The 26,819-nt window shown below is 53.8% G+C and overlaps 1 protein-coding gene across 2 annotated transcripts; it reads left to right on the forward strand.

Moving 5' to 3' along the window:
- Positions 1 to 748: 748 nt before the first annotated feature.
- PDGFRB (platelet derived growth factor receptor beta) lies at positions 749 to 25,931 on the forward strand. 2 transcript variants are annotated; one of them, XM_046900454.1, is made up of 23 exons: positions 749 to 5,611; positions 9,321 to 9,398; positions 10,282 to 10,578; positions 10,688 to 10,957; positions 11,231 to 11,358; positions 11,678 to 11,852; positions 12,396 to 12,588; positions 12,792 to 12,907; positions 13,435 to 13,561; positions 13,717 to 13,928; positions 14,585 to 14,679; positions 14,954 to 15,086; positions 15,492 to 15,596; positions 15,703 to 15,813; positions 16,175 to 16,328; positions 17,193 to 17,359; positions 17,596 to 17,714; positions 18,640 to 18,762; positions 19,933 to 20,044; positions 20,350 to 20,449; positions 20,564 to 20,669; positions 21,143 to 21,372; positions 21,742 to 25,931. In XM_046900454.1, the coding sequence occupies exons 2-23, from the start codon at positions 9,350 to 9,352 to the stop codon at positions 21,890 to 21,892; spliced, it is 3,273 nt and encodes a 1,090-aa protein (XP_046756410.1). In that variant the 5' UTR covers positions 749 to 5,611; positions 9,321 to 9,349; the 3' UTR covers positions 21,893 to 25,931. The 2 variants fall into 2 exon arrangements, with proteins under 2 accessions (XP_046756410.1, XP_025010809.1); XM_025155041.3 differs by having other exon boundaries at positions 749 to 809.
- The last annotated feature ends 888 nt before the right edge of the window (positions 25,932 to 26,819 follow it).

Here is a 26,819-nt window from a genome sequence, read left to right on the forward strand (position 1 = left end):
TAATAATAATAAAAATAAAAGAATAAAAGAAAGCGGGAGGGGATTGGGGAGGGAAGGGGGGGGGGAGGGGACGAAAGGGGGGAAAGAAAGAAGAATAGAAAGAAAAGAGGGAGAAAGGCCAGAACTGAAAGCAGGCGCAGGGAGATGGGGAGCAGCACCCTTCCCTCTGCTTGAAGGGCAGAGCCGGGCTGCTCCGGGCTCCTTTTGTTTCCCTTTAGGGGAACCCTGGCGCTCCCTTCCCGCAGCCCGGCTCCCCTCTCTCTGCACCACTTGAGCTTCTCCTCTTTCTTTCTTTCTTTCTTTCTTTTTTTTTTTTTCTATTTCTTTCTTTCTTTCTTTCCTTTAATCCCTCCCCATCGCGCCGCTCCGTTGGACTTTAAGCGAAAGTTTGGCTCGAAGCGGTCCCGCAGAGGGCGGAGGGGAGGAAGTGGCGGCACTCCGCTGCGGGGCAGCCCCGCCGCTCCTCCCCCTCCTCCCGGGCTGCGGTATTTATCCCCGCACACCGCCCCGCTGCGCGTCGGGGGGCTGCGATGCGCTGAGGGCGCAGTACGGTGGTTTGGCTCTGTCCCAGCGTTGGCACAGCGTTCCCATCCCTTTCTGTTTTACTTTGCTCCTTCCCCCCCCCCCCTCCCCCCTCCCTCCCTCATTTTTCTCCTCTATGCGGGGAAGCCTTGCCAGCTGGGGAAGGCTGGGAGGGCAGAGAGCGTCCGCAGGCTGCAGATAAAGAGAGCGGAGGAGGAGGAGAGAAAGGAATTCGGGGCGGCTGTGGACGCGCGGAGCAGCACTCGCCCGCTGGGACCCCACGTGAGGTAAGGCTGGGAGCCGGGGTGGGATGTGGGACCCCACGAGGGGCTTTGCTGATGGGGATAGAGTGGGGTTGGCACCCTGAAATGGCCCACCAGCCCTGGGAGGGTGGGGGTTTGGGGAGTGTGGTGGCATCCTGTGGGTGAAGCTGTGTTGAGTGGACCCCCCCAAGGGATGCTGTGGTTGTGGCAGGACTTGGGGAACCTCTGCTTTTCCCTGGGGAGCCCCAGGTCCTTCCCTGTGCTGTGCTGGGCTGTTGGAGGGCTGCTCTCTGTCTGCAGTGATCCACCACTGTGCTGTCACAGGCAGGGGCTGCGAGCAAGGCTGGGTGCAGGGGATGCCAGCTGCAGGGCCTGACTGCCCAATGCAGGAACCAAGGGGAGTCTGGTGCAGAGCATTGCAGGGAGCAGGAGGGGCTCCCTGCTGACCTCCACGCAACTCTGGGGGGGGTTTGCGAGAGGTCAGCATAGGGATGTGGGTCATTGCTGTGTGCAGCAGTGTTCAGCTTCACCCTGTGCTTGCACCAGACAGAGCAGCAGTAATGCATCCAAACACAGCTGGGGCCACCCCTCTCCAGTCATTGCTCTTAGTGGCCCTCCTGTCCCTGTGGGTCAGGCCGGCATGCAGGGGACATCTGCAAGCCCCACTCAGTGCCTGCACCCATTCAGGGTGGGCCTCTCCAAGGGGCACAGGTGTGGGCAACCACTCAGCTGTCTGTGGGGCCTCCAACCCCATCAGGTGGTGGTAGGTCTGAAGCAAAGCCTGGGGACAGGGGTCTGCATGTCCTGCAGTGCTGTGACAGTCACGCCGGGACTTTTGGGGACACTGTGGGGATGGGGCATCCTGCTTCTGTGCTTATCTGCCAACAGAGAGTGGAGCTGGGGGTGCAAAGGGATATTGTGCTGCTCCATCTCTGCCCTGGAGCACCTGGGGCTTCTACTAAAGCAGCAGGCAAAGAGCTGAAAGCAGTGGGTTTTGGCACTAAGGGCTGCAGTTGGGAAGAAGCCACCAAATGTCCTGGGTGCTTCCAGTGGGGTCCCACAGTTCTTAGTCCTGTGCATCTCCCCATGAGCGCATGGGGAGAGGGGTGGTTGCATCCTCAGGGAGGAGTAGTCTGGGAGCAGCAGCCCACCGTGCTTCAGGAGGAACTATTAAATGTCTGTACACGATCTTGGGAGAGAAGAGCCCAGGCAGCTCGTGCTGTGGGAAAGGATCTGGAGCTATGCTGGACACAAAGCAGATTGCAGCGCAGCATGGGGAAACCAGCAGTGCTTCCTGTGGGACTGGAAGGAGCAGGGCTGGGGGCAGAGCCAGCACAGAGCAGTGCTGAGGGATGGACACAGGGAAAGGCTTGGGGAGAGCACAGAGGGGGCTCGGAGCGTTCAGAAAAGGCAGAGAGGGTTGGGTGCTCACTGGGTGCTGGGGTGGTGGCATGAAGTATTCGTGCATGGGGAGTGCAAAGAAAAAGGTCAGTGTGTAGGTGTGGGTTGGAAGATTAACTTCTGGTGGGCAGGGTGCCTTCAGAACTACAGGTTTTGGGAGGTAAATGCTTGAGGGGACGTGGGTGCTGCAGCAGGGCAGTGATCTCCTTCAGGTTCCAGTTTGGTGGGTTCCCAAGGTATCCAAAACAACAGCGTTACGGAGAGCACAGCATCCCTGGGTCCAGGGCAAGAAGTGTCTGTGAGCACCAGAGATTAGGAGATGCTCTCTGGCAGCAGATGCCAAATTCCAGCAGGAGGGGTGCTGGATGGCCACGCATCTCCCTGTGTGCAGCAGTGAAGGGCAGGGAGCAGAGGAGTGGTGGTGGCCGAACACTGCTGGCTCACAGCCACTGCTGGTGGCATTGGTGCTGCCTTTGGCCCAGAGCTGTGGACTCAGTGGGGAGAGGTGGGCTGGATGCATCCCGTCACTGTGAGGCTGGGGTGCTTTGGTGCAGTCTGTTTGTTTGTGCTTGAACTGAGGGGAAGAAATCCCCTGGAGAGGAGCTGTGAGGGGAGGGTATAGGTCAGGGATTGTTCCCTGGGGGGCTGGAGTGGCTCCAGAAGGCTCCTTCCGCTCTGCCAGGCAGATTGGAAATAATGAGGCTTGTTTTAGGGGTTGCTTAATTAGGCTCCCCTGAGCCAAACGCACCTCTGCCCCGCTCCGCTCTGCAAGGACGGCCCTTCCTGGAAGTGCAGCACTTTCCTGGAGCAGAGCCGGCCGGGACAGGGATGGGGACAGGGATGGCCAGAGAGGCACTGGGACAGGTCAGGGGGGTCCCATGGGTCTGTCCCTTTCCTGGCCTTGTAGCGGCGGATGCTGGCGGTGAACGATGTCCTTGGCCCTTACGCCCTGCCTTCTCCTCATCCCTGGGACACAGGCTATGGAACAACCTTGCCTACGTTTCAACATTCCTCATGAAATCTCCCACAGAAATGATGCTGCCAAGCCAGCAGGAGGTGTGTGGTGCTGCTGCAAAGCAGGGATAGATAGGTGGGAGGTGCCTTCCCTGCTAAGGAAGGGGACTTTTCCATGCGTCCCCTGCGAGCTACAGCAGGGAGCAGGGCCCCATCCTGCTCTCCCTCTGCCTTCCCCCTCCTGGCCCGTCTGCCATGCAAAGGAGGTTGTGACTGAAATCTTAATGCTACCGAGACACAGTAATTGGCACCAATTAAATTGCTACATTCATGTTTGAATTGCTTTAACTGGCGAGACACACTGTCTTATTTATACAAAAAAATATGTTTGCTTGTGGGTTTGTCTGAATCGGGGCCAGCAGAAAATAAACCATTTCAAGCTCTGCTCTCTGAAAGCACATTCTCCACTCGCAGACTGAAAGTCACCTCCGTTCCAGGGTTTGCCGAGCAAATGGCTGCAGAACAGAACCCCTCTCTGCTCGGGGCACTCCTCGAGAGGGTCCTCTCCTCCCCTGCCAAGTTTCTCTCTGCAGTGTGGGAGCAGATGGGGAGAATCTGGTTGGATTCGGGAAGGCAAACTCTGGACTTGGTGATTTTTAAAGCCGGGTCTGGGGAGAGCAGGTGGTGGGTCTGTGGGGTTGAGGAGGTGTTTGTAGAGCGTCAGTGCGGAGAGGAGCTGTGGTTTTTCCTCTGTTGTTCTGTGGAGATGGGGCCTGGCCCCGGCTTGCAGCACAGGGAGCTGGCAGCTCGTCCCTGCTTTGCAGCAAGGAGAGGGGATGTGGCATTGGGTCTGCGGCAGGGGGTGCGGGATCAGCAGGGCTCTGCGTCAGGCCCCATCCCTCACGTGTGCTGCTGCCTTCGGCACACCGGGTCCTGCGCCTCATCCCCGACCGCAGAGCTGTCGCGTGGCTAATCCCAGACACAAGAGCCTAAAACCCCAGAACAAAGCGATTAAGCTCGGGTCCCTCGCAGGCAGCCGAGAAGAGAAGGGCCGATGCAGCCATGGGAATTATTTCCTCCTCCCTGGCAGCACCCGCATCTCACAGACGTTTCCAGGCGAGTATCAGGTTGCTCTCCCTTCGCAGGGACATAGGGCTGGGGATGCAGCAGTGCTGGGAGGCAGAACACGGGGGGATATCTCCATCACCATTGCTCTCCCCTTGATTAGCAGTTAATTAGAGCCATCCAGGACCTTTGGCCCCAGCACAGCGGGGGACTCAGACGTGCAGGGGGCACCTACGTTAGCAAAGCACTTAGCTTTCCTTGCTGAAGGAAGACAGGGAGGAGAGCCATGGGGTGCCCTCATCCCTGCATCCTCCCCTGATCCTCTCCAGCCCTACACAGCTGGAAAAGCATCAGGCAAGCGGGTGGGGACACCCCAAGGTGTCCCAGATGTTACAGCCTGGGGACAGAGGGGACAGATTCTCTCTGAGCAGCCACTACCCCAGGTTTTGCTGCGTGGTTGGAGCCATCTTTTCCTGGAGCTGGCAGTGAAGTGATGCCGGGAGCTGTGTGGGTGCTGCCCTGTGGGCTGGGGGCACTGCACCCGCGCTTGTTACTCACATTGCTCATGGTGTTTGCTCCCTAAGATGTCTTTACTGTCAGGGATGATGGAGGAGTTGGAGGATGACTGTGGGCAGCTCGGTGGAGAGGGGCACCGTGGAAGCGTGAAACGCTCCCAGGAGGCACATTTGTACCCCTGGGGGGGGTCACTGCCTGCAGGGAGTGAACTCTGGGGCTCAGCACATCCTACCGCCCACACGAGCATCTCACATTGTGTGCAATGCCACAGCTTGGTCCAGGTGACCAAAAGGGACGAAGAGCAAGGCCCCCCATCCCTCCTTCCTGACCACAAGTGAGCTCCTTGCTCCCTTCCCAGGGTTTTCCCACAGCCTGCGCCAGGTCTGTTGGCTCCGGGGAGCAGCCCCGTGCCCGGCCTTCTTTCCACCAGCGGAAGCGGGGGGAGCGTGCGCAACCCAAAGGGCCACGAATACCAACACTCAAGGCTGGGGGGATTATTTATAACGCTGGCCCCGCTCCAAACAGATGTTTCATTTTATTTTGAACTCGCGCTAGATGGGTCACTCATTTCCTCTGTCTCCCGTGGGCTTAAACCAGAGGGGGAAAGAGGGGGGGATTAGGGCTGAGCATCCCTTGGCGTCACCGGCACGGGGGTGAAGCGTCAGGACCACGTTTGCATCTGCAAGCTGATGTGCAAAAGGAGGTTTATGCTCCAGGGATGGCCCGTGGGACCCCGAGGGCTTCCCGGTCCCCGCAGTTTCAGATTTCCAACCTCTGTGTTTTATCATTGGCTGTTTACAGGCTGGGGACGACGGGCTCCCCATGTGCGCGCTGCCTAATTCTAGCCATGTGCTGGGAAAAAAAAGGGCTCTGTGATGATAATCTGGCCTGTGAGTAAACGCGGTGTCATGGGAGCCGAGGGACCCCAGAGGAGAGATGTTGCAACTTCAGCCGGTTCCAGCCAAGGGGGAAAAAAAAAAAAAGCAGCTCAGTTTTATTTAGATTAAAGGGTGGGAAAGAAGCAGTCGCAGAGGGGCGGGGGAGGGTGGCAGAGGGAAATGGGACAGGCTGAGGAGTTGCAGCGGCAGATAAGCAAGGCTGGGGTCTCAGCAGCCTTTGCTTGAGGAGCAGTTCCCCTTCTAAATGGGGTGGGACATCTTCCCCCCCCCCCCCCCCCCAGCCCAGGAGGAGCCCCTGCACCACGGCTGTGCCGGGCATCGATTCTGGGATCCACGCGGGGCTTTCTCATTGCGCGCGGGCACCCATGATCTCACTTAATGACTCAGATGAGTTTAGACAAAGAAAAAATAAAGCGTATTTTACTTCCCGCTAATTCACACCAGATGTCCTTGGCCTGCTTGGCGGGGCCGCGGGGCCGACCAGCGCAGCGGGAGCGCCGGGAATCGCAGCCCGGCTGGCAATGGAAAGGCGGAGGAAAAGCGAGGGCAGCTGGCTGTGCTGAGAGGGGTTTTGCGCCCCGACTTCCAGCAAACAGCACGTCTTGCTGGTGGGCTGCGGGGAGCTGAGCTCTGTTCAAGGAGTGGTAGGGCTGCAGGGCGTGCAGAGCCTTCCCCTCCCTGTGCACGGCTTGCCGGGCTGCTTCCCAGCTCCCACTGCGCTGGGGGTGCTTGTAGGACCCCCGCTCTGCTTCTCCGCTTGGTTGTGGGTGAGAGGCAAGAAATGTGGTCTGTTTAGGCAGCGGGCAGCAAATGGCAGGGGTGTTGCTTGGTGCTGATGCCCACCTGTGTTGATCTCCCCTGGTTTGAAGGCTGTTGAAGGGCTGGAAATGGACACAGCGTGGAAACAAAGGGGCTGAGAGGTGGGCAGGGTGTGCTGGGCACTGTCAGGCCGTGTTTCTGCCTTCGTCATAGAATCGTTTGTGTTGGAAGGGGCTCTTACTCTGATCTGACTCCTCCACGGTGAACGGGGACACCACATCAGTGGCTCAGTGCCTGGTGTTTGAGTATCTCCAGGGTCAGGAAATCCACCACCTCTCAGGGCAACCTGTGCCACTGCCTCACCACCCTGATTGTAAAAACCTTTTTGCTTATATCCGGTCTAAATCTCCTCTCTCTTACTTTGAAACCGTCCCCCCTCGTCCTATCAAATACCAAGAAGGTTTCAAGACTGAGCCCACACAGTATGCTTTGGGCATTCTTGTTCAAACAAGACGCAGGTCTGGAACGGAGGAACAGTAATAGATGAACGAGGTTTGGTGAAGCTTGAGGTCCTCAGTAAGGCACTGCTATGGGGAGGAGTGGCAGAGATGGTGATGGAATGGCCCTCCCTACGTAGGGATGGGACCGTCCCCAGCAGAGGTTGGATGTGGCCCTTCTCCACATCCAGCATCCTCGAGGCCACCATGAGGAGCTGTGGGCCACGATGAGGCCACCCCACAGCCTCCTCTGCTCTGGGCTGAGCAAAGCAAGGGCCCTCAGCTGCCCCTCACACCTCTTGCTCTCTAAACACAGCCTGCTGGCCGCCCTCTCCTCTCCCAGCCAAATTCCTCTCTTAGAATAATAAACAACACAGCTCTCAAGAGAAAACGGCCGGCTTGCCCTCGCATCACAGCGCCAGAGAGGGGCAGAGGGAGGTTCTGTGCCAGCACTCAGGGACCGCAGTGGGGAGGAGGGGCTGTGGAGGGTCTCAGCACAGCGATGGGAGCTGGGATGTCACCTCGGTGCCTGCCGGGGCTGTGCTGAGGAGGTGGCATTGCTGCAGGGCAGGGACCTTGCATGCAGGATGTCCCATAGTTAAGGTTGCTCAGCTGCTGGTCCATGGGAAGGGTGTAAGAATCTGAGAGGTCTGTGATCCGTTTTCACCCACAGGGCTGGAAGGAGGCAATCCACGGCATCTGAGCACTGCGTAGGTGACAATGTTTGGGTCCAAGGATGGGATTGCATCTGTGTGCCCGATTCTGGACTGCTGGGGAGGGTCAGCCTCACCTCGGGTCGTTGTCTGGCACTCATAGGGTGCATCTTGGTGCTCTTGCTGAGAACACAGTCTGAGACTGAGGACTGAAACAAATGTCCTCAAGGCTAGCAGAGATCTGGGTGCATTTCCATCCCTTGTGAAATGCCTGTTTGTGCACGTGTGCAAGCACACATTGCTGTGACAAGGAGAGGAGGTCTGTCTATGTGCTGGGCAGACTGCAGAAGGAGCAGAGCTCGGCATTTTCCAAGCATGCCTCTCGCCCCAGCCGGAGCAGACAAACAAGGGAGAGGTCACAGCTATTCGTGAGACGTTGCCACCCTCCCACTCCGCTCAGGAAGCATCTCCAAGAGAAAAGGCTTTCTGCAAAACCAGCGTTTTTATTAAAACCAGCCTTGAATGCTGGGGAGGCAGCCAGAGGCAGCAGGCGGAGGCTGCGGGGCTCTTGGTTCTCGCTGCAGCCTGGATCCAGCAGAGCACTGGTTTGCTTGGCAGGGATCCTGCACAGACCGGGGTGCTGCTGGTGGGACCAGAGCTCTCTGACAGGCAGCTTGTGTCCATTTACAGCCTGAATTTCCCCTCCATCCTTTCATTCCTTCTGCCCCCAGGTCCTCCCTTTAAGTGTTCTCTTCCTCTCCAGCAAATGCAGAAGAGAGGAGTCACCAAGGGGCTTTATGGAGGAGGAGAGCCAAGCTGCTGAGTAAGCTGGAGAGTTTTGCTGGTAGATCAGGCGTTTTTTACTTTTCTTTTCTTTTTAATCTTTGGAGCCAAAGCAAGGGAATAATAAAAACATCTGACAAGTGCACGTCATTTAAGAACCATTTCCTCCCAGCATCAAGCAAAGAGAGACGGCACTTGAGGGCCAAGAGGCAGCAGACCCACTCAGTAAGAGGCAATGCCTGGGGCTGGGCCAGCAAGCTGATTGCCACCAGCTGCAGGTAGAGGGTCCTGGGGGCTTCACCACGGGATCTGCCTTGGGAGCAGCTTCAAGATGGAGGTGTGAGAGCTCTGAGCCTCAGCTTTGGCTCTGGGGTCCCCAAATCTCAGCCCACTCTGTGCCTGTCGCCCTGTTGTGTAGGGGGTGGCTGCGGTGCTGTTGGGGGGCTCTGGCCCTGTCTCTTTTGGGCTATAAGTTTGCATCAGGGAGGGCTGGGCATGCTCTCTGGAAAGGACTTCTTGAGAAATGTTGATAAGAAGGATTTTAAAACAAAACTATTCCCTGCAGATGCATATTTTTTTGAAAGTGAAATACAAGAAATTCTCTGGTTTGGGGGTGAATGTTTTTGGATGTGTTTTCTTTTGTTGAAAGAAGCAGAAAATACAAGGGGGGGGGGATGTCTTTTTTTTAGCAAGTTTTATCTCATTGGGACTGAAGAAAGTGAAAACTAATAGGGAAAAAAGGCGGAGAGAGGGAGAAAGGCAGTGCTCGGCTGTTGGGGAGAGGCATTTTGAACTGTGATGACCAAGAGCTGACACAGCTCCTGGAGCCTCCAGCCCAGTCCCTGTTTCCAAGTGAGAAATGCCTTAGATCTGCTCCTTCAGCAGATGCAGCACGAGGGAGAACCAGGTCAGCAGCAGGAGGGAAAGGCTGAAAACCAGAGAGAGGGGAGGTGGAGAGGGGACCCTCAGCCCTGCGGTGCTGCATTAATCCTGCTTTGTTCCTAACAGGATTGGGCCACTGGGCCGTGGAGCCCACCATGCTCTGTCCCTCTCTGAAGGCATCTCTGCAGCTCCTCATCCTCACTGGTGAGTGGTGGCCCAGGGACATGGGAGGAGGACTGGGCCCCTCATAGAGAAGCCATCTGGGGATGCTCCCATCACTGGGGTGATGAGGAGATGGGTAATGGCACGGGGAGGCACAGGGCTGCACTGCTTGCAACCGTCCTTCTTGGGTCTGCTGGCTCTGCTGACCCAGTCCTAACTTTAACCCTTACTTTAACCCTGACAGGTTAGAGGGGACATCATGGAGGGACGTCATTAACAGGGACATCATGGGGGAGCACATGCACTTTCCCAGCCCCGATGGGACACGTGGGTGAAGCATAGAGGCCAGGAGACATGGGAAGCTGTTCAGGAAGACCTTGCCTGCTCTATTGCTTCCATAGGATTTCCTGCAAGGCTTTGCTTTCATTCCTTTTTCACTTTCTTTTAAACTGACATTGTTCCAGCCCAGCCTGTGTCATGTCTAGCACCCTCTCTGTGGAGAGGCAGCCAGCAGAGCAGGGAATAATTCCTCCATCCCCTCCCCTCCCCCTGCCTACCAGGGCATGGCCTTTCTGAGCTTCTGACGGTGCAGCTCAGACCTACCTCTGCTTTATGAGACCAGCTCATTTTTTAGGTCAGCAGTACTATATGCTGTCAGCTCCTTGGGCCCAGTGCATGGGATGCATACAAGCAAACATCTGGGAGATATCTAGGTCGCTCCTGCTTCCAGCCCCGTCCCCACCAAGGATGTCCCTTGCAGTGGTGTAGCAGCATCACAGCAGCCCTGTTTGCACCCTCTGTTTCAGAGGGTGCCTGAATCCCTCCCAGGCCGGCCTCCTACTCCTCACCTCCTGATGGCACTGGGCATTACTGGCCCTTGGATTTCAGAGATGTCCAATGTGGTCTCACCTCTCCCCTGTCCCAGGTCTGCTGGAGGTAACGTCTGGAGGCAGCGGGCTGCACATCGAACCTGAAGATGCTGAGCTCGTCCTTAGGCTCCACAGCACTTTCTCCCTCGTGTGCTATGGGGACGGCACGCTGGTCTGGGAGCGGGATGGTCAGCCTCTCACTGCCGTGCTGGAGCACAGGGACGGGGTCTTCATCAGCAACCTCACCCTCAGGAACGTGACAGGCCGTCACACGGGGGAGTATGCGTGCTTCTACAGCCCTGACCAGGCTCCGGAGCGAGCAGAGAGGAAAGCCCTTTACATCTATGTTCCAGGTAAGGGACAGCACATCCTTACCTCTGCATGGAAAGGCCCACGTGTGGCACACTGGAGCAAGCAGTGGGGGAGGTCACGGTGTGACCAGTGTGCCTCTCTCTCCTATAGATCCCTCCTTAGTTTTTCTCCCCGCAATCACTTCTGAAGAGTTCTTCATCTTCATCACGGGCTACACAGAGGCCACCATCCCATGCCGTGTGACCAACCCAGAGCTGCAGGTGACCCTCTATGAAAAGAAAGTGGAGAATCCCATTCCAGCTACTTATGACCCACAACAGGGCTTCAAAGGCTTCTTTGAGGACAAGACCTACTACTGCCAGGCAATCGTGGATGACCAAGAGGTGGATTCAGACACCTTCTATGTCTACCGGATCCAGGGTGAGCCGCCCTCATCTTGGCATATCTCTGTAGCTGTTGTGGCCATTCCTTCAAAACAACAGGGATGGGACAGAAGAGCTTTTTCCCTCTCCTTAGTGATGTCCCCGATCAATTTAGGGGCTGGATTTAGCCCTGTCTCCATTAAAGAGCAGGTTCTGCCAAAGAACCTCATAGAAGAGATTTCAAGTGAATGAGTCCACCTGAGAGAAATGGACCGGGTGTCCACTCAGCTCTTCCTTTATTAATCATCCCTTTCTTTGACACTTCCCACAGTCTCATCTGTGAACGTCTCCATCAGCGCAGTGCAGACCGTAGTGCGGCAGGGAGAAAATGTTACCCTGATGTGCACTGTCAGTGGCAATGAGCTGGTCAATTTCAACTGGGATTATCCCCGCAAGCAGGTGAGTGCACCAACACCTCTGCCCACGTGTCCCATGGCAATCACTCATCACTACCATAGAAATGTTCAGGAAGCTTCATGCTGTGGCAGAAGTAAGATGCTGCTGCCATTCAAGGAGACTCGATGGGGAGATCCTTGGGTGAAGGCTGTCTATCTCAGGGGCTTTTGATGGAGCATGCTCCCTGTCCCCATTGTAGACAGCCCAAGGTCTTCTGCCTGCGTCTTCTGCCTGCTTCTCCTCCCTCCCCGTGGCTCTGTAGCTCCGTTGGCACAAAATGCTCTTGACTTCACACGCAGTATCTCTTGTTCCCTTTGTGCAGGCAGGGAAGGCTGTGGAGCCAGTGACCGATTTCCTGCCTGGATCCACCCATGACATCCGTTCCATCCTCATCATCCAGAATGCAGAGCTAGAGGACAGTGGGACCTACGTCTGCAATGTCTCTGAGGGCTACCATGAGAAGACAGACCGGAAAGACATCACGGTCCAAGTGATCGGTGCGTCGCTGACCGTGCTCTCAAAGGCAGCAACCCACATGGGTGCTGCTCCAGAATGGCAAACTCCTCTCTCTGCTCAACCTCCAGCTCCCTCCCCTTCTCAGCCCTGCCCTCATTAACCACAGCAAAAAGTCAGCCCACACCCCATGGCATCCATGCCCACTTCTTGGCTTCAACGCATCCAAACTCCTCCATCATAGCTTTTGGGACTCTAATATATTTGAGGGTTTGTGTGAGAGCTCTTTTGCACTGTGCAGTGCCAGTGTGTTCTTAGGTCAACCTCTCACCTATACCTGTGCTCCTTTCAAGTCATTTGAGGGAAGCCACCCATCTCTGAAAGGTGACAGCCCTTTCCTTGCATGTTATCTGGCCTGTGAGCTCACACCCATGCTCTCCTTGGGCACAGATCTGAGACCTTGAGGGATGAACCTGGAGCTGCTCCATCACTTCAGGGTGTTTTATCCCAGATCCATGATAGCCCATAGGGATAGAGAGATGACTGTGTCTCTCCCTGAAGCCTGTATCCTTCTTGCCTCTTCTCAGAGCGTGGCTTTGTACGCTTCCACACCCACCTGGCCAGCACGGTGTATGCTGAGGTCCACAAGAGCCACATCATCCAGGTGGATGTGGAGGCCTACCCACAGCCAAACATTGTGTGGCTGAAGAACAACAAGACATTGACCATGGAGAGCAGCAGCGAGTTCACCATCACCAACAGGAACCTGTCAGAAACCAGGTGAGGGCACATCACTCCTCACCAGAGGACAGGGAGGAGATAATTCACAACGCAGACTGGTTGGGCACGGGATGGTGGCTGAATGCTGACCTTTCTGTGAGTGAATTTTTATATTCCTCAGTTGGGTGGGAGCCAATCCCTTCCACGTAGTGTCAGTCACCACATGCCTTCCTGCATGCACTCCATGGCTGTGTCTTCTCCAGGTATCAGACGTCTCTGGTCCTGGTGCGTGTGAAGCAGGAGGAAGGAGGATATTACACCATCCGAGCTTCCAATGAGGATGATGCACAAGAGCTGTCCTTCCATCTGCAGATAAATGGTGAGGATGTGCAGGCAGACGTGAGGCCAAGGAGTATGGGGGTAGTGCCATGGGATGGCTTCATCCTTTGCTCCAAGATTCTCAGCCTGAAGCCTTTACACCTATGGTTACAGATCTGGGGTGGTTTTGGTCAAAAGAAGAGCATTAAAGCAAGGAAAAAGATCACCTGAAAGATCTCACACTTGGTCTTAGAGCAAGGGGGACAAGGAGGCAGCGTGGGCACCAGCAGCATGCCCTTCAAGTGTTGTCCCAAGGATGCAGATGCAGTTGCATCTACAGATGCAGAGGTGTCCTTCTGTAGCTCTTCTGCTATACAAGCAGAATGGATAGGGGCAGGTCTCTTCCATGACCACCTCAAGCCTTTCTGGTTTTGCTTTTAGTTTCAAATATAAGGCACAATTGCTCTAAGTCATACCTCACTGTCACATCAACCCTGTGCCACAGTGGGGATCCAGGGGAACTTATTTCCCTTCCCCATCTACATTCAAAGCTGAGGATTAATTCCCACCAGAGTCTCTCGGTTTCAGTGCCAGCCAAAGTGGTGGATCTCAAGGAAAACAGCAGTGCCAGCAGCGGGGAGCAGACTGTAACGTGCTCTGCTGAAGGGATGCCCCAGCCAGAGATCAGTTGGTCCACTTGCAGCAACATCAAATGGTAAGCAGAGAGATGGAGCCCATGGGAATGATGGGGCTCATGCATTTTGAGAAACAACAGACTTTTTTTTACTGTGTTCTGCTTGCTCACGTGCTGCCCATAGTGGTGCATGGGTCTGGCTGCCTCTTAGGTGCCTTTTTCCTCCTCCGGTCCAGGTGTGGCAGCCAGGGGCAACCCACCCAGCTGCTGGGGAACAACTCTGCAGAGATTGGCCTGCACACTAATGCTACGTACCATGCAGAGCTGCAGGTGTACCGTGTGAACAGCACCCTGCAGCTGCACAGGGTGGATGAACCCCTGCTTCTGAGATGCACCGTGCAAAACTTCCTGGGCTCCAACTCCCAAGACATCACTCTGGTCCCAAATGGTGAGCGCTGAGGGAGGTGTTGAAGTCGGAGGTGGGGAGATGGACGTTCTTCTTTGTGCCTCCAGCCTGGAGGTGCTGGGAGCCAGCAGTGTCCTCTGATAGCTGCAGTCCCCAGGCAGAAAGCCTGGATATTTCTGCCCAAAATGAAGCCTCCTTGGTGTTGAGCAGGAAAGGCTGTTCTGAGAGCAATCTGTAGCCCTTATGCTCACTGGCCATGACCTTTCTCCTCCCACCCTTGAGCAGGGTTATCCCTCCAGAGACTTAAGAACTGATCAGGTCCCTAGTGTCTTGTTATTAGCCTGAGGGTCACTAGATGGTGCCACAGACCCAAACAACCACACACTTTCCCAAATAACAGAAAGGACAGTCTCAGCTGGGAAGGTCTGACCAGAAGGAGAGGACAGGACTGTCCCCAGGCAGACTGCAGCCCGGAGGGCAGCCTGGGATGGATGTGTGGATCGGATTTAAGGTCCATGATGGATCATCAGTCCATCATCACTCCTCAGGGTTGATGTCTGTTGGGGAGGCACGTAGCTGGAAGGGGACAGTGGCTAGAGGAGGGAGGGAGCCCTCTGTGCTGATAACCCCTTTCCCTGGGTTGCCCAGACTATGCAGGGGTGGGAGTCCGACTGCTGACCCTGTACTTATTGTTGTAGCCTTGCCATTCAAAGTGGTCATCATCTCCGTCATCCTGGCTCTGCTGGTCCTCACCGTCATCTCCCTGATCATCCTGATCATCCTGTGGCAGAAGGTAAAAAAAGGACAGCATTTGCAGGCTGCTGCAGCAATACCCACGTGTCAGGGTGGATGGGGAAAGCAAAGCTGTGAGCTTCTGCCTGATGATGCTCCATCCATGTCAGAGATCATGGGCCTCTGTTGGCCTCCTGCCATCTGTAGGCTAGACTTGGAAGGTGGCAATGTCTCCAGAGGCCAAAGACTGCCTAACAAAACCCATCCACAGTCCCCATGCCCTCCCTGTCCCTCAGCTTCTCAGATCTCCCTTGTCTCTTTGCTCCCCTCTCCAGAAACCTCGCTATGAGATCCGCTGGAAGGTGATCGAGTCAGTGAGCTCCGATGGGCACGAGTACATCTACGTGGATCCCATGCAGCTCCCTTATGACTCCAGCTGGGAGGTGCCCAGGGACAAGCTGGTGTTAGGTAAAGGCTCTGCAGGCCCCTCTGATGAACCCTGTCTGTCTGGGGGCGATGGTTTTGGGTCTGGGATCTCAAGAAGAGAGCAACCCCGGCAGGGTACAGAGATCCCTGGGATATTATGTGATCCTGCAGCAGAGGGACCATCTGGGGCCACTGTGGGAAGTTAGCTGCTCCCTTTGGCATGAGGCACATGGTTATTCCTGACTCTCCTTCCCTGTGGCCGGCAGCTCCTTCCCTTCTCAGCTAGCCACAAACCAGTTTCAATGCCAGACATCTTCACTCTCCACTGCTGCCATTCCCATCAGGATGGCTGGTGCCATTTCAGACAAAAGAGACGTGCCTTTTCCAAGGTCCTCTCCCATTCTTGCCTATCCTCAGTGGTCATACCAACCTCACCTTTCTCTGCAGGACGCACTCTTGGCTCCGGTGCCTTTGGACGCGTGGTGGAGGCAACAGCGCATGGCCTGAGCCATTCACAGTCCACCATGAAAGTGGCAGTCAAGATGCTCAAGTGTAAGTTCCTCACACTGTCCCTTTCTCCCACCCCAACCCCACAAGGCTGGATGTTGCCCAGGTGCTCACTCCTCGCCTTGCCGCTCACATCACCTGTCCCCAACAGCCACTGCACGGAGCAGTGAGAAGCAAGCCCTCATGTCTGAGCTGAAGATCATGAGCCACCTGGGACCTCACCTCAACATCGTCAACTTGCTGGGGGCCTGCACCAAAGGAGGTAACTGAATGCCAGGGTGCCCTGTCTTGTCCCTGCTACCTTGCGTTGTGCTGCAGGGTGAGAATTGTCCTCAGAGAGAATCATTGCTGTTTTCTGGTTCAGAATGGCTCATCCTTCCCCTGGGAAAGCCTCAGGAGGCTCTGAAAGCCTCTCTTTCCAACCGGCTTGAAACTGGCACATTTCTGTTAACCCCCACCTGCCTTCCCAAACCTAATTGCAAATTCCAAAACGCTCAGTCCCAGAAAGACACCTTTTCCCCATGGTCCTGCAATCTGGGTAATGTCCCCAAGGGACAAAAATCACTGTCCTGGGGAGCAAACGGGGCCAGGTAAAGATGACACGAGTGCTCTTTTTCCCCCAGGGCCCATCTATATCATCACCGAGTACTGCCGTTATGGGGACCTGGTGGACTACCTGCACCGCAACAAGCACACCTTCCTGCAGTCCTATGGCGAGAAGGCCCGCCGGGAGGCAGAGCTGTATGGGAATACCATCAAGGAGGACCACGTGCAGAGGTGCCTGGAAAGCAGCCTTCTCCTCCTCCCTGCTGCCTGCACCATCTTAGCCCACACCAATGAGGGAAGCTGGTAGTGCCAGGAAGGATACCTTCATTTCCTCCAGGCCAGTAAAATAAATGCTGGCCTAGCAAGGGAGCGTGGTTGCCCAGTGTTACCTTCAGCCAAACAGCCACCTCCAGACAGCTCCTGGCAGGCAGGGGTTGAGAAGAGGCAAACTGTGTGTCCTGGAGGCTGATGCTAACACGTACCGTGGCTGCTCCACGCCAACTGGGAGTATTCCCTGGCAGCATTCACTTTACCAGCATAACAGTAGCTACTCAGTGAGTACAGAGAGGAGTTTCTCAGCACATCTTAGCCTTTGGGGACCTCAGCTGTGCGTTTTCAGTGCAGGTTGTGTGGCTACTGTGCTTAAGGGAGAAGTGCTAGAAGGAGTGCAGTTGCACAAGAGGTGCTAAGAGGAAAGGGAAACAGTCCTTCATCCAGCTGCCAGCTGTAAGAGGTGCAGACACATCAGTGCAGAGAAACACTCCCATGGGAAAGTAGAAAGCAGCACTTCCTTCCAGCACACAAAAGCAACAGTAAAATAGAGCAGCGTTAGGACATTATCACAGCTGCCCCCTATACTTGAAGGCAGCTGAGATCCTCCTAAGCACAAAGCACAGCCTCACAAGCCCCAGAATATTTTTTCTGGTAGGAGATCCCCAGTGCCATTTGTATGCCACAGAGCTTCTTTCCCTGCTGTGAGACATTTCAGTGCTGGGGGAAAGGGTTCAGGAGCTGCAATTCTTCAGGTCATTTCCCCCACACCTTGCATCTCCTGCCCTCCTCTGGGTCTGAATAGTCTCTTTTTTCCCCTTCCAGTCACCTCTCCTTGTCTGTCGAGAGTGATGGGGGCTACATGGACATGAGCAAGGATGAGTCTCTGGATTACGTGCCCATGTCTGACATGAAGGGTGAAGTCAAGTATGCTGACATCGAGTCTTCTAACTATGGCACCCCATATGAGCTGGACAGCTATTCCCCATCAGGTAACAGCTCAGCTGTAGTGGAAGAGAAAGGAACTTGCATTTGGGGTACAGGATGCCTTTGCTTGCAGAACTGGATGGGTCGTATCGCAGAGGTCGCCTTTGAGACTAATACAGGCTCGTGCTGGGAGCCCCGGCCTCTGTCCTGGTGTTGATGGAGGCAGGGCTGTCCCCACTGAGCTGCTGCAGTCTGCGAGTGTGCCATGTCACAGCAACCTCTGTGTCTGTCTGTCTTCCAGCTCCGGAAAGAACAGACCGGGTGACACTGATAAATGAATCTCCACTCCTCAGCTACATGGACTTGGTGGGCTTCAGCTTCCAGGTGGCCAATGGGATGGAGTTCCTGGCTTCCAAAAATGTATGTATGCAGGCTTGCCCATGGAGGCAAGGAATGCTGTGCTGTGCCTGTGGTCATCTTCATCTCGCTGTCCCTCTGTCCATACTGACCTCCTTGAGGGACAAGTGGCCATGTAATGGAAGGGCTGCCAACCACTTTCCTTTGGAAATACAGCCCTGAGGGTCAGTGTGATTGTACTTGCATGCCAACTAACCCTGACAGAGACCAAGCTTCACACTTCAAATTCCATGACTCTGAGCTCCTTCCAAGCCCTGTGCAGCACAGCTGTGATGCTACGTCATCCTCCTTTACTGGGATGACCGGCTGCAAACAGATAGCCTTGCTGTGCTAAACACAGGGCATTCCAGAGCAAAGCTGCAACTCTCCGTGGACATTCACATTGCCCCATATGCTATAAGCTCCCCAGGCCTCTTAAGAAGTGCTTGTTCAGTGGTAATTAAGCCAATGAGTGGACCAGGCTGTGGGGGCTTCCTAAGATCTGGCTTAGCCTAGGACAGGCAGTAACATAGTCTCTCAGTGAAACATCATGCAGGGCAGGAATAAGAGACAGGGTGGGGATGGTATGAATGATATGCAGAGAGGAACTTCTGGCTCTTTGCCTCCAGCCAGACAGCGTGATCTCCACAAGTGTATATTCAGTGCTATCCCATGGAGCATAGAAGAGGAGCTCCAAATTCCCACAGTCTTACTTTGCAGTGATGTAACATCACTGTTCTAACTGGTAGTGTCTGGCAAACAGGGCCCTTGCCAGTGTCCGTTCCAGTAAGCAGCAAAAATGGGGTAGTCCTTCTAGTGGCTTTGAGCTATATAGGTCCATAAAGGCGAAGGAGATGACTCCTGTCCCTGCAGCAAAAGAAATGGGCTAGTGCTGAAGCTCTGTGCCCTTTGGGGATGCTCCCAATGACAGTGCCCTGCCTCCCTGCAGTGTGTGCATCGTGACCTGGCTGCCAGGAACGTCCTCATCTGCGAGGGGAAGCTGGTGAAGATCTGTGACTTTGGTCTGGCAAGAGACATCATGAGGGATTCCAACTACATCTCCAAAGGCAGTGTGAGTACCAGGAGCCGTGCCATCCCCTTCTCTGTAGGGCTCTGGGCCTGGCACCATGCTCCCTGCAAGCCCCCTCTCTGTTGCTGTGGCCAGGGGTGGTGACATGGCAGCACTCCCAGCTGATGGTGTCAACCATCACCAGCCAACCATCATGCACCTGATGTGCTCTGCATGCTGTGGAGTAGCAGAATTGTACGGCTGTATCTCCGAGCTCTTGCAGAAGAACCCAGGCTGCAACAGCAAAACTGTGGGACTGTGCCTTGTGCAGCCCATCAGTGGCAGCAGAGCTGTGTCCCTTCTCTGCATGGTGCTGAGCCTGGTCCTCAGCTGCAGGCAGGAGGAGTGCAAAGTTAGGCACCTTGACAGTGGTGCAGTGAGTCACTGGCCACTCTGGGAAGAGGTCCACAGACTTCTGCTCTAACCACCAGACCACAGGGTAAGAGGAAGTGCTTTCCTACAAGCAGCTCCTTTCCACAAAGACATCTCCAGTCTTTCGAGGCAAGAGAGGATGGAGCTGTTACTGAGCTTCCCTGAAGCCTTCCCTGTGCTTTCAACAATAGTGTGTCTGCTCCGGCACTGAGCATTTGGGAATGTGCAACCCTAAGCAAAGCAGGACACGTAACTGGTTCCGTTTGGCAGATTGGGAAACTGACTCTGAGGGAGCTGAGAGTGGTGCCAGGCCCCTCAAACCCCAATCTTTATCTACTCAATGAACTACTCAGCTTCCCTCCTGATTCGTCCCATTTGTGTGGCATGGCAGCCAGGTGTTGAGCACCCCTGTGCAGAGAGATTTTGATTTGCCACTCCAGCTTTTGATATAGCTGCTTTTCCTTACGAAACAAGAAATGAAACTGGGCCTCTTTGCAGTTCTTCCTGGAGATTATTTTGGTATCCGTTGTGCAAGCAAATCTCCGGAACAGCACAGCCAGTGCTGCACACACTGATTGAGGGAGGCTCCTTTTAGTGTATCACCATGTGAGTAGGAACAGGAAAAGCTGGAGCTTCAGCTCTTTCCTGGTCATCCCGTAGCCCTCTCCAGCTTAGCCTTAGGTTTCCAAAGTGCAGGTAGTTCTGGAATCCCTGAACTGAGTAAACTGAGCGTCAGACTCTTCTTGAAACAAATGCTGTAGGTGCAGCTGACTCTCTTCTCATTCCAATTTTTTCTCATAGACCTTCTTGCCCCTTAAGTGGATGGCCCCAGAGAGCATCTTCAACAACCTCTACACCACCCTAAGTGATGTGTGGTCCTTTGGGATTCTTCTCTGGGAGATATTCACTCTAGGTAAGTGTCCCAGAGATCACGGTTGTGTCCACAGAAATGGTAGCACTTTAGCAGGATCCTTTCCCAAACCCAGAGGGTAGAAATCCATCCTACTCCCCAAGTCCCAACTCTATCAGCATCAGAGTAGCACTTCACTCAATGTCTCCTTCTTTCCCATGCTGACGTGGCCACTTGGAAGCAAAATGAAACAGGAAAGGTAAATTAAAAAACAAACAGCAAGCAGGAAACCTTGGTGTGAAAAGCATGATGGCATGGGGGTGGCAGGCTCTGCACCAGCCTGATTCCCTCCTCTCCCTTCACACCAGGAGGGACTCCCTACCCTGAACTGCCTATGAACGAACAGTTCTACAATGCCATCAAACGTGGCTATCGGATGTCCAAACCTACCCATGCTTCTGATGAAATGTAAGTGCTGCCTGCACATGTTAACCCTGGGCCTGCTCTGCAGGAATGACAGGAGCAATTCTTCCTCTGTTTTCCTGCTAAGTCACCGACGTGCCGTTCCTTCCATTCTGTTAGCTACGATATCATGCAGAAGTGCTGGGAGGAGAAGTTTGAGATCAGACCGTCCTTCTCACAGCTGGTGGTGCTTATGGGAAACCTCTTGGTGGACTGCTACAGAAAGGTATGTGCAAAGGGTCGGTGCTCTTTGAAGGGATGCCACCTTGGTTTTACTTTTGGCATTTGATGAAGGTTTGGAGACCCTAATTAATGATTATTAGCTGCTGTGCTGGAGGATTTTGCTGTGATTTGGGCTACATTAATTTGAACAGCCAGAGGTGGTGATTTGGGAATCCTGGGGACGTTGTGAGACAGCCGTCCTCACCAGGCAGCTGGTTTCTCAGCAACAGCAGAAATCAGAACTGGCTGAAGATCAGAAGCCTGCTGCTGACTGCTATTTTGGAACCGTGGAATTGTGCTGCTGATCTCTCATACAGGAAACATTCATGATGTGTCTGTGGTGGAGTCAGGGTAGCTGAATGCAGCTAGATGTCAGCCCCTGGGGAAAGAAGCCTGGCAGTCGGGGAAAGCAAACACATCTGTGTGTTTTCTCTGCTCACAAGACCTTCCTGTTTCTCTGGTAACCTGCGAGAGCAGAGGTACCAACAGGTAGATGAAGAGTTCATGAAGAGCGACCACCCCGCTGTTGTTCGCACAAGACCCACCATCCCCGGGCTGAACAACGCCAGGCTCCCTCCCAGCTCCCCCACCCTCTACACGGCTGTGCACCAGAACGGGGGAGAGAACGACTACATCATCCCTCTTCCTGACCCCAAGCCTGATGCAATCTGTGACCTCCCTCAGGAGGCCTCCGTCAGCCGTGCCAGGTAGAAAAGTCATTTCTAAATGCTGTCTCTTCCCAGGATTGCCCAAAACTGAAGGAGGGGGCTTCTGCTGCAAATAGGGATGCTCTGCTCAGGGATGGGTTTACTAGGAGAGAAGGAGGGCAGTGTCACCCCCGTGAGCTCCCAGGGATGGAGGTGAACCAGAGAGCTGTGAGCTAAGTGGTGTCTTGTCTCACCCCCACGCGTCAGCCGGCACAGCTGGGGACAAGAGAGGGCACACCCCAAAGCTGCTAAGGTTGACCAGGAGCTCAGTGTGCTTCTCATTCATTCTCATTCTCATTCATTGGGAATCCCATCTCATCAGGAAACTCAGGATAGGCACTCATATCTTTTCTTTTTGTCTCCCTTCAGCTCTATGCTGAATGAAGCCAACACATCATCTACAATATCCTGTGACAGCCCCCTGGGCCCCCGGCAGGACGAGGAGCCAGAATGTGACCTGCAGCTGGGCTGCCAGGAGCTGGCCCCGGGTCACCACGAGGTGGAGGAGAGCTTTCTGTAGGCAGAGCTGGGCTGAGGGCATCTCCCCATGGCGAGGCCAGGTGTGGGGCTGAGCCAGGCGTCGCAGAGAACCATGCTTTTGTGCTTGTTCACTGGGACATCCCTGCTTGTCCCGGCATTCCTCCCTCTCTCCCATCTGCCAGAGTCAGGCGGGGAATCAGAGACATTTCCCCTGTTGCCATCCCCCTTCCCTCCTCACGAAGAGGTGGCTCAGTGCCAGCATCTTCCAGATCACTGCCACATCCTCCTCGGCGATCAAACCGCTGTGGGAAGGAGACATCTCACAGACCAACGTCTTCTTCTTAAGTGGAAGGCGTGGGTTAAATCTCCACAAGAGACACCACTTTCCACGTTGGTAAGATGCTCCAGCCTCTTCCCCTTCCACGCTCTTTAGATGGCAATGAGTTCCAGCTCCTCGGCACCAGCACTTCCCTGATGGTCTCAGCACCAACCACACCGTGGTTCTGCGAAATGCCACCAGGACAGTTTCCTTGGAACCCATTGCTGGGGGAGTAGAGAAGCTGCAATACCCAACTCCAGCTGTTGGGTGGATTCTTCTCCAAGCACAGCCGGGGCCTGGAAAGACCAGCCAGCGCCCCACAGATACTGAATCACCATTTTCCTATCCTGACTCTCCAGTGGATAGAGCATTGCAAACTCTACAGGTACCCGTGGCTCTGGGGCACAGCTCTGCCCTCCCACCCGGAGCCATCCTGTGCCCAGCCAGGAGTCCCAAGGGCCAGGAACACAAAATGCTCTCACAATGACTGTTGTAGTAGCAAAGAGGGCAGTCCAGTGTTGTTGTTGTCTGCGTGGGCGCTAAGCTAATTATTCTCCGATGATGATTTAAAGGGAACAAATATGTTAATCCACTAGCCAGGGCCAGTATAAGGAAGCGATATAGCTACTCATTAATCTACTGCCATTAAGCCGAGATAATCTGCTGGGAAATCGTATAACCCTATGGCTGCAAAACTCTTATGTCTTATCTTTGGGAAACAAGGGCTCCCTTGTGAAAGACGGTTCACCCAAACACCATCTTTCTCAGGATGGTGGGTCTCACCAGTCCCTCCTGAGTCATAGCAAGACTGGGGAGCAATAAGGATGCCAGAACACCAGCCCAGGGACATCTCAAAAGGCAGAGAGGGGGAGAGGCTGGGAAGCTGTTTGCCATGACACCTTGCACCTGTCTGGGCACTGGGCACAGCCACTCAGCCTGCCAGGGCTAGAAAAGCTACACCCCAAAACTACAGCTCTGACACCACAGAAATTGACAGGGGTTTTTTTTGTTTTTTTTTTTTTTTTTCCCAAAAGGAGAAGTTTTGCCTTGCAGAGCTCTGCAGCATGCCCCCCACTCCCATTAACCCCTGTGCTGCCCTACCCGTGCCCATTTCTCTGTGCATCCCACAGATCCTGCACAGGCAAATTTGAAAATTCAGTCAGCGCCTTTTGGGTTTCAGCCACCCCAAAGGCACTGATTTTTTTTTCTTTTAATCTGATATTTCTGCCATATATATATATATATATATATATATATATATATATATACACACCAATCAGCAAACCAGGTTCTGTCTTACGTTGTGTTATGACTGAGATGCTGCCATTTGTGCAATTAGGAGATAGGAGATTGTGCAATTAGGAGTAGATATTTTCTAGGTTGATGCCCTTGGTAAAATGTGAACCCAAGGAAAAGCATTTTTATTGGCAGCCAGGGGAGGAGTATTTCAGTCCTTGTGGTCAGATTCCCCATCATCTGTGGGAAACACACTGTGAACGACAACTGTTTTCCACACTAGATTCTCCTGACCGTAATGAAGGAGCCATCTTCTGTGGATCATTTCTGGAACCAAACTGTGGAGAAGCGATAATCTCTGAGCTCCTTGGGGTCAGACCACTGTATTTTTCTAACATGCAAGGTGCTTGGTAGGATGCATGTCACTGCAACTTGAGCCCATAGGATGGCACATCTGATCACTCCTGCCCACATCAGCTCTGTTTTTACTTTGTCTTTCTCCGCCAAGTGTGACCAGAAGTATCCAGTACTCCAGGTCGGGTCAAGTCTAGACCTCACACAGGGCATTAATACCTTCTGGTCTGTCCTGGATTTGTCTTGCCTGGTGTAGCTTTGGGTAATGCTGCCCTTTTCCAAGCCACAACATAGCGGTAGTTTGGAGTCATCCCCTAACCGACCTTAACACCTACATCTTTCTACTCTTCCAGCATTTCTAACCAAAATACTCCCTGCTGTTCCAGACGTTCGGTCATCAGCACGTTTCATTAACAAACTGTTATTTTTGGGCTGGATCAACTAATAAAAACATTCAGTACTTCAGGCATCAAGAGCAACCCTAGAGAGCTACTTTTACTACCTCCATCCAGCCCAAAGATTCTCCTATCAATAAAACCCTTCTCACCCTCCCTTTGGCCATTCGCTTTATTTCACAAAACCTGTGCTAAGCCCATCTTGTATAGATGAATTACTCATTTCCCGCTATTAAACACTATTCCACAGTCCTGAAAGAGGACATCTAATTCTTGTCCCTGATGGGGAATCTCAGGTATCCCATCCTATTAGCTGGGCATTAGCTACACTTGGATGCCTATTGCATTTTATCCCATAAGTACATTCATTTTAATTATTCTTAACATCAAAACCCATTCTGGCTGTTTAAGGGATCGGATTTGTCACCAAAACTCATCTCCTTCTTCAGGTACGCCCCAATGGTACCATCCCCTTCTCTAGAGAGGTGTGACCAAATAGTTGCCATTGGCCCTGTGATGCCAAGGGCCAGCTCTCGCAACTGTGGTACTTTCCCATCCTTACTCGACTATTCCCACCACCCTGCCAATGTAGTTTGCAAAGCAAGCCTGCAGCCCAAGCTGGGAAATCTCTCCTCAAAGATGGCTTAGGAAGGGTGAGCTCACCCCACGTGGGGACCTGGCTCCAGCCCCCATTCCCTCTCTCTGCTGCCAACGCTCCAGTCCTGGCGTGACCCAGAGGAACGGGGTCAGCAGAAACGTTGGCTGTTCTGAGCCCAGCAGTTTTGCAGCCATGGTTTCTCCGGTGAGGTTCTGAAGGGAACCGGTCCCTCCGGGTTTTTACTTTTGACCATCAGTCATTTTGTTTGGATGTGTTTTCGTGTTTAGAGGTAGACTCAAACTGGGTGCCCCCCCCGCCCCCCCCCAAAGGGAGACGTGCCACAGCTTGGGCCCATCTCTAGTGCAATATCTTTTATTTGTAGATTATATTTTACTCTGCAGCTGTCAATTGTTATCAGCACCAATATACGCATAATCCTACTGCCAGACACTATTTCATAGGTACCTAAGTGTATCCCAGAAACTAATGCAACACTCCAGAGTCTCTTTCTGTGTTTAAGATGCTTCTCAGACTGACGTGTGCACAGGTTCTAAGCCTTCTGTCCTTCTCGGTTTGAGCGTGTTGTTACTTTTCTAAAGTGAGAGTGTCACGTTTAGTGTTTGTTTGTGTTGTGTTAAGAATCCTAGAGCACAGCGGACTTTAATGTAACTCAGTTGTCTCTGTTCACCTGTCAGTAGGACTGTGGTGGAGCCCCACAGCGTGGGAGGCAGAAGTGCAGTGCAGACGTGCAGCCAGGGGAAGTGGGCCAGAAGGGAGAAATGGCTCTTCCCCTTCTTCCCAGCCAGGGCTCGGGGCCGGGGTGGGCAGCACCACAGGCACAGGGCTCTGGGTTTGGCCTGTAGGAAAGCCTGAAGTCTGCGTGTGTAAAGCTGGGCAGATCTGAAGAAGGGGATTCACGCCGTCACTCCGCAGCATCTCTGAACTGCACAGCACCTGCCTCCACGCCATCTGCCAGAAACCACCCCGGGGCAAGGGGAAAAAACAGAGTTCAGACTAAGGTACCAAAGAGTTAACATTTTCCTAGGTTTACAGACGTATTTGTAGGACTTGTACTATGTCACATCTATAGCCACGAGATATTATTTTTATGCTGTAAACTTTTACAAATACATTTTTAAAGAAAGAGTTTAAAAATAAAGGTGTTTTTCTTTTTGCAGAGTGCCATCTTCTCCTTTTCTTTTTTTTTCCTCCTCCCCAGTTTTGGTCACTGCCCCAGGCTCCCACTAAGGTAGGGTTGGGCATACAGCTTAAGCATGTTTGTGGGTGAAGGCTAAGCATGTTAATACGTTGTGCATGACCTTAGTGCTTAGCAAAAGCCAAGCTGGAAGCCAGGAAGAAAGAAGCAAGGCAACAACCGAGCCCAGAGACGTGGTAAGGAAAAGGGGCTGCAAGCAGGGTAGGATCTACCAGTGTTCCAGCCTGTGGGTCGTGTTGAAATGGTGGGAGGAAAGCAGAGGGAAGGCCACCAGGAGTTCCCACATACATTCCCTGAGGTTCACACGGCAGCCACCAGCAATAGTTCACCGTTCTCCATTGCTGGCACTGTGCTCAGATCAGGGAGGGATGCAGGAGGTGCCAGACTGAACGGTGCTTGCTGGGGGACACCACGGTGCAGGTGATTTTTGCATGTACTTTAATAGACCAATTCCCAGCAAAATTCCCCTTTCCAGCACAGCTTGTCCCAGGCTCCCATCCCGACTCAGTTTGCCAGAGAGGAAGACTGCAGACTCCTGACCAGCTCAGGTCAATGCTCTCCAGATCTGATCTGAGTCACCTGGCACAGCTCAGCCCCGACACCCCGACTGGGCATTTTCCTTCAGAGGCTGAATCAGCAGGGGGAAAAAATCACCTCGTCTGCAGAGAGGTTGCAGTGCAGGCCTGTGGGGGAGCAGGGAGGGGGCAGAGCCCAGCCAGCTCCCACTGCCCTGTCTCTGCCTGGCAGGGCTCTGCAAGAAGCCTCCTCAAACAGAAGAAAGGAGGATAAGAGATTGTTTCCCTTCTCTATATTAAACCTGTCTGGTTGACTACTTATTCACACTGGTGA

Source organism: Gallus gallus, chromosome 13 (genome assembly GCF_016699485.2).
Source record: "Gallus gallus isolate bGalGal1 chromosome 13, bGalGal1.mat.broiler.GRCg7b, whole genome shotgun sequence".
Taxonomy (NCBI): domain Eukaryota; kingdom Metazoa; phylum Chordata; class Aves; order Galliformes; family Phasianidae; genus Gallus; species Gallus gallus.

Coding starts and splice junctions, on each gene's coding strand:
- PDGFRB (XM_046900454.1), top strand. CDS start 9,350: ATGCTCTGTCCCTCTCTGAAGGCATCTCTGCAGCTCCTCATCCTCACT. Junction 14,680..14,953: donor TGATCATCCTGTGGCAGAAG/GTAAAAAAAGGA, acceptor TCCCCTCTCCAG/AAACCTCGCTATGAGATCCG. Junction 17,715..18,639: donor AGTTCCTGGCTTCCAAAAAT/GTATGTATGCAG, acceptor GCCTCCCTGCAG/TGTGTGCATCGTGACCTGGC.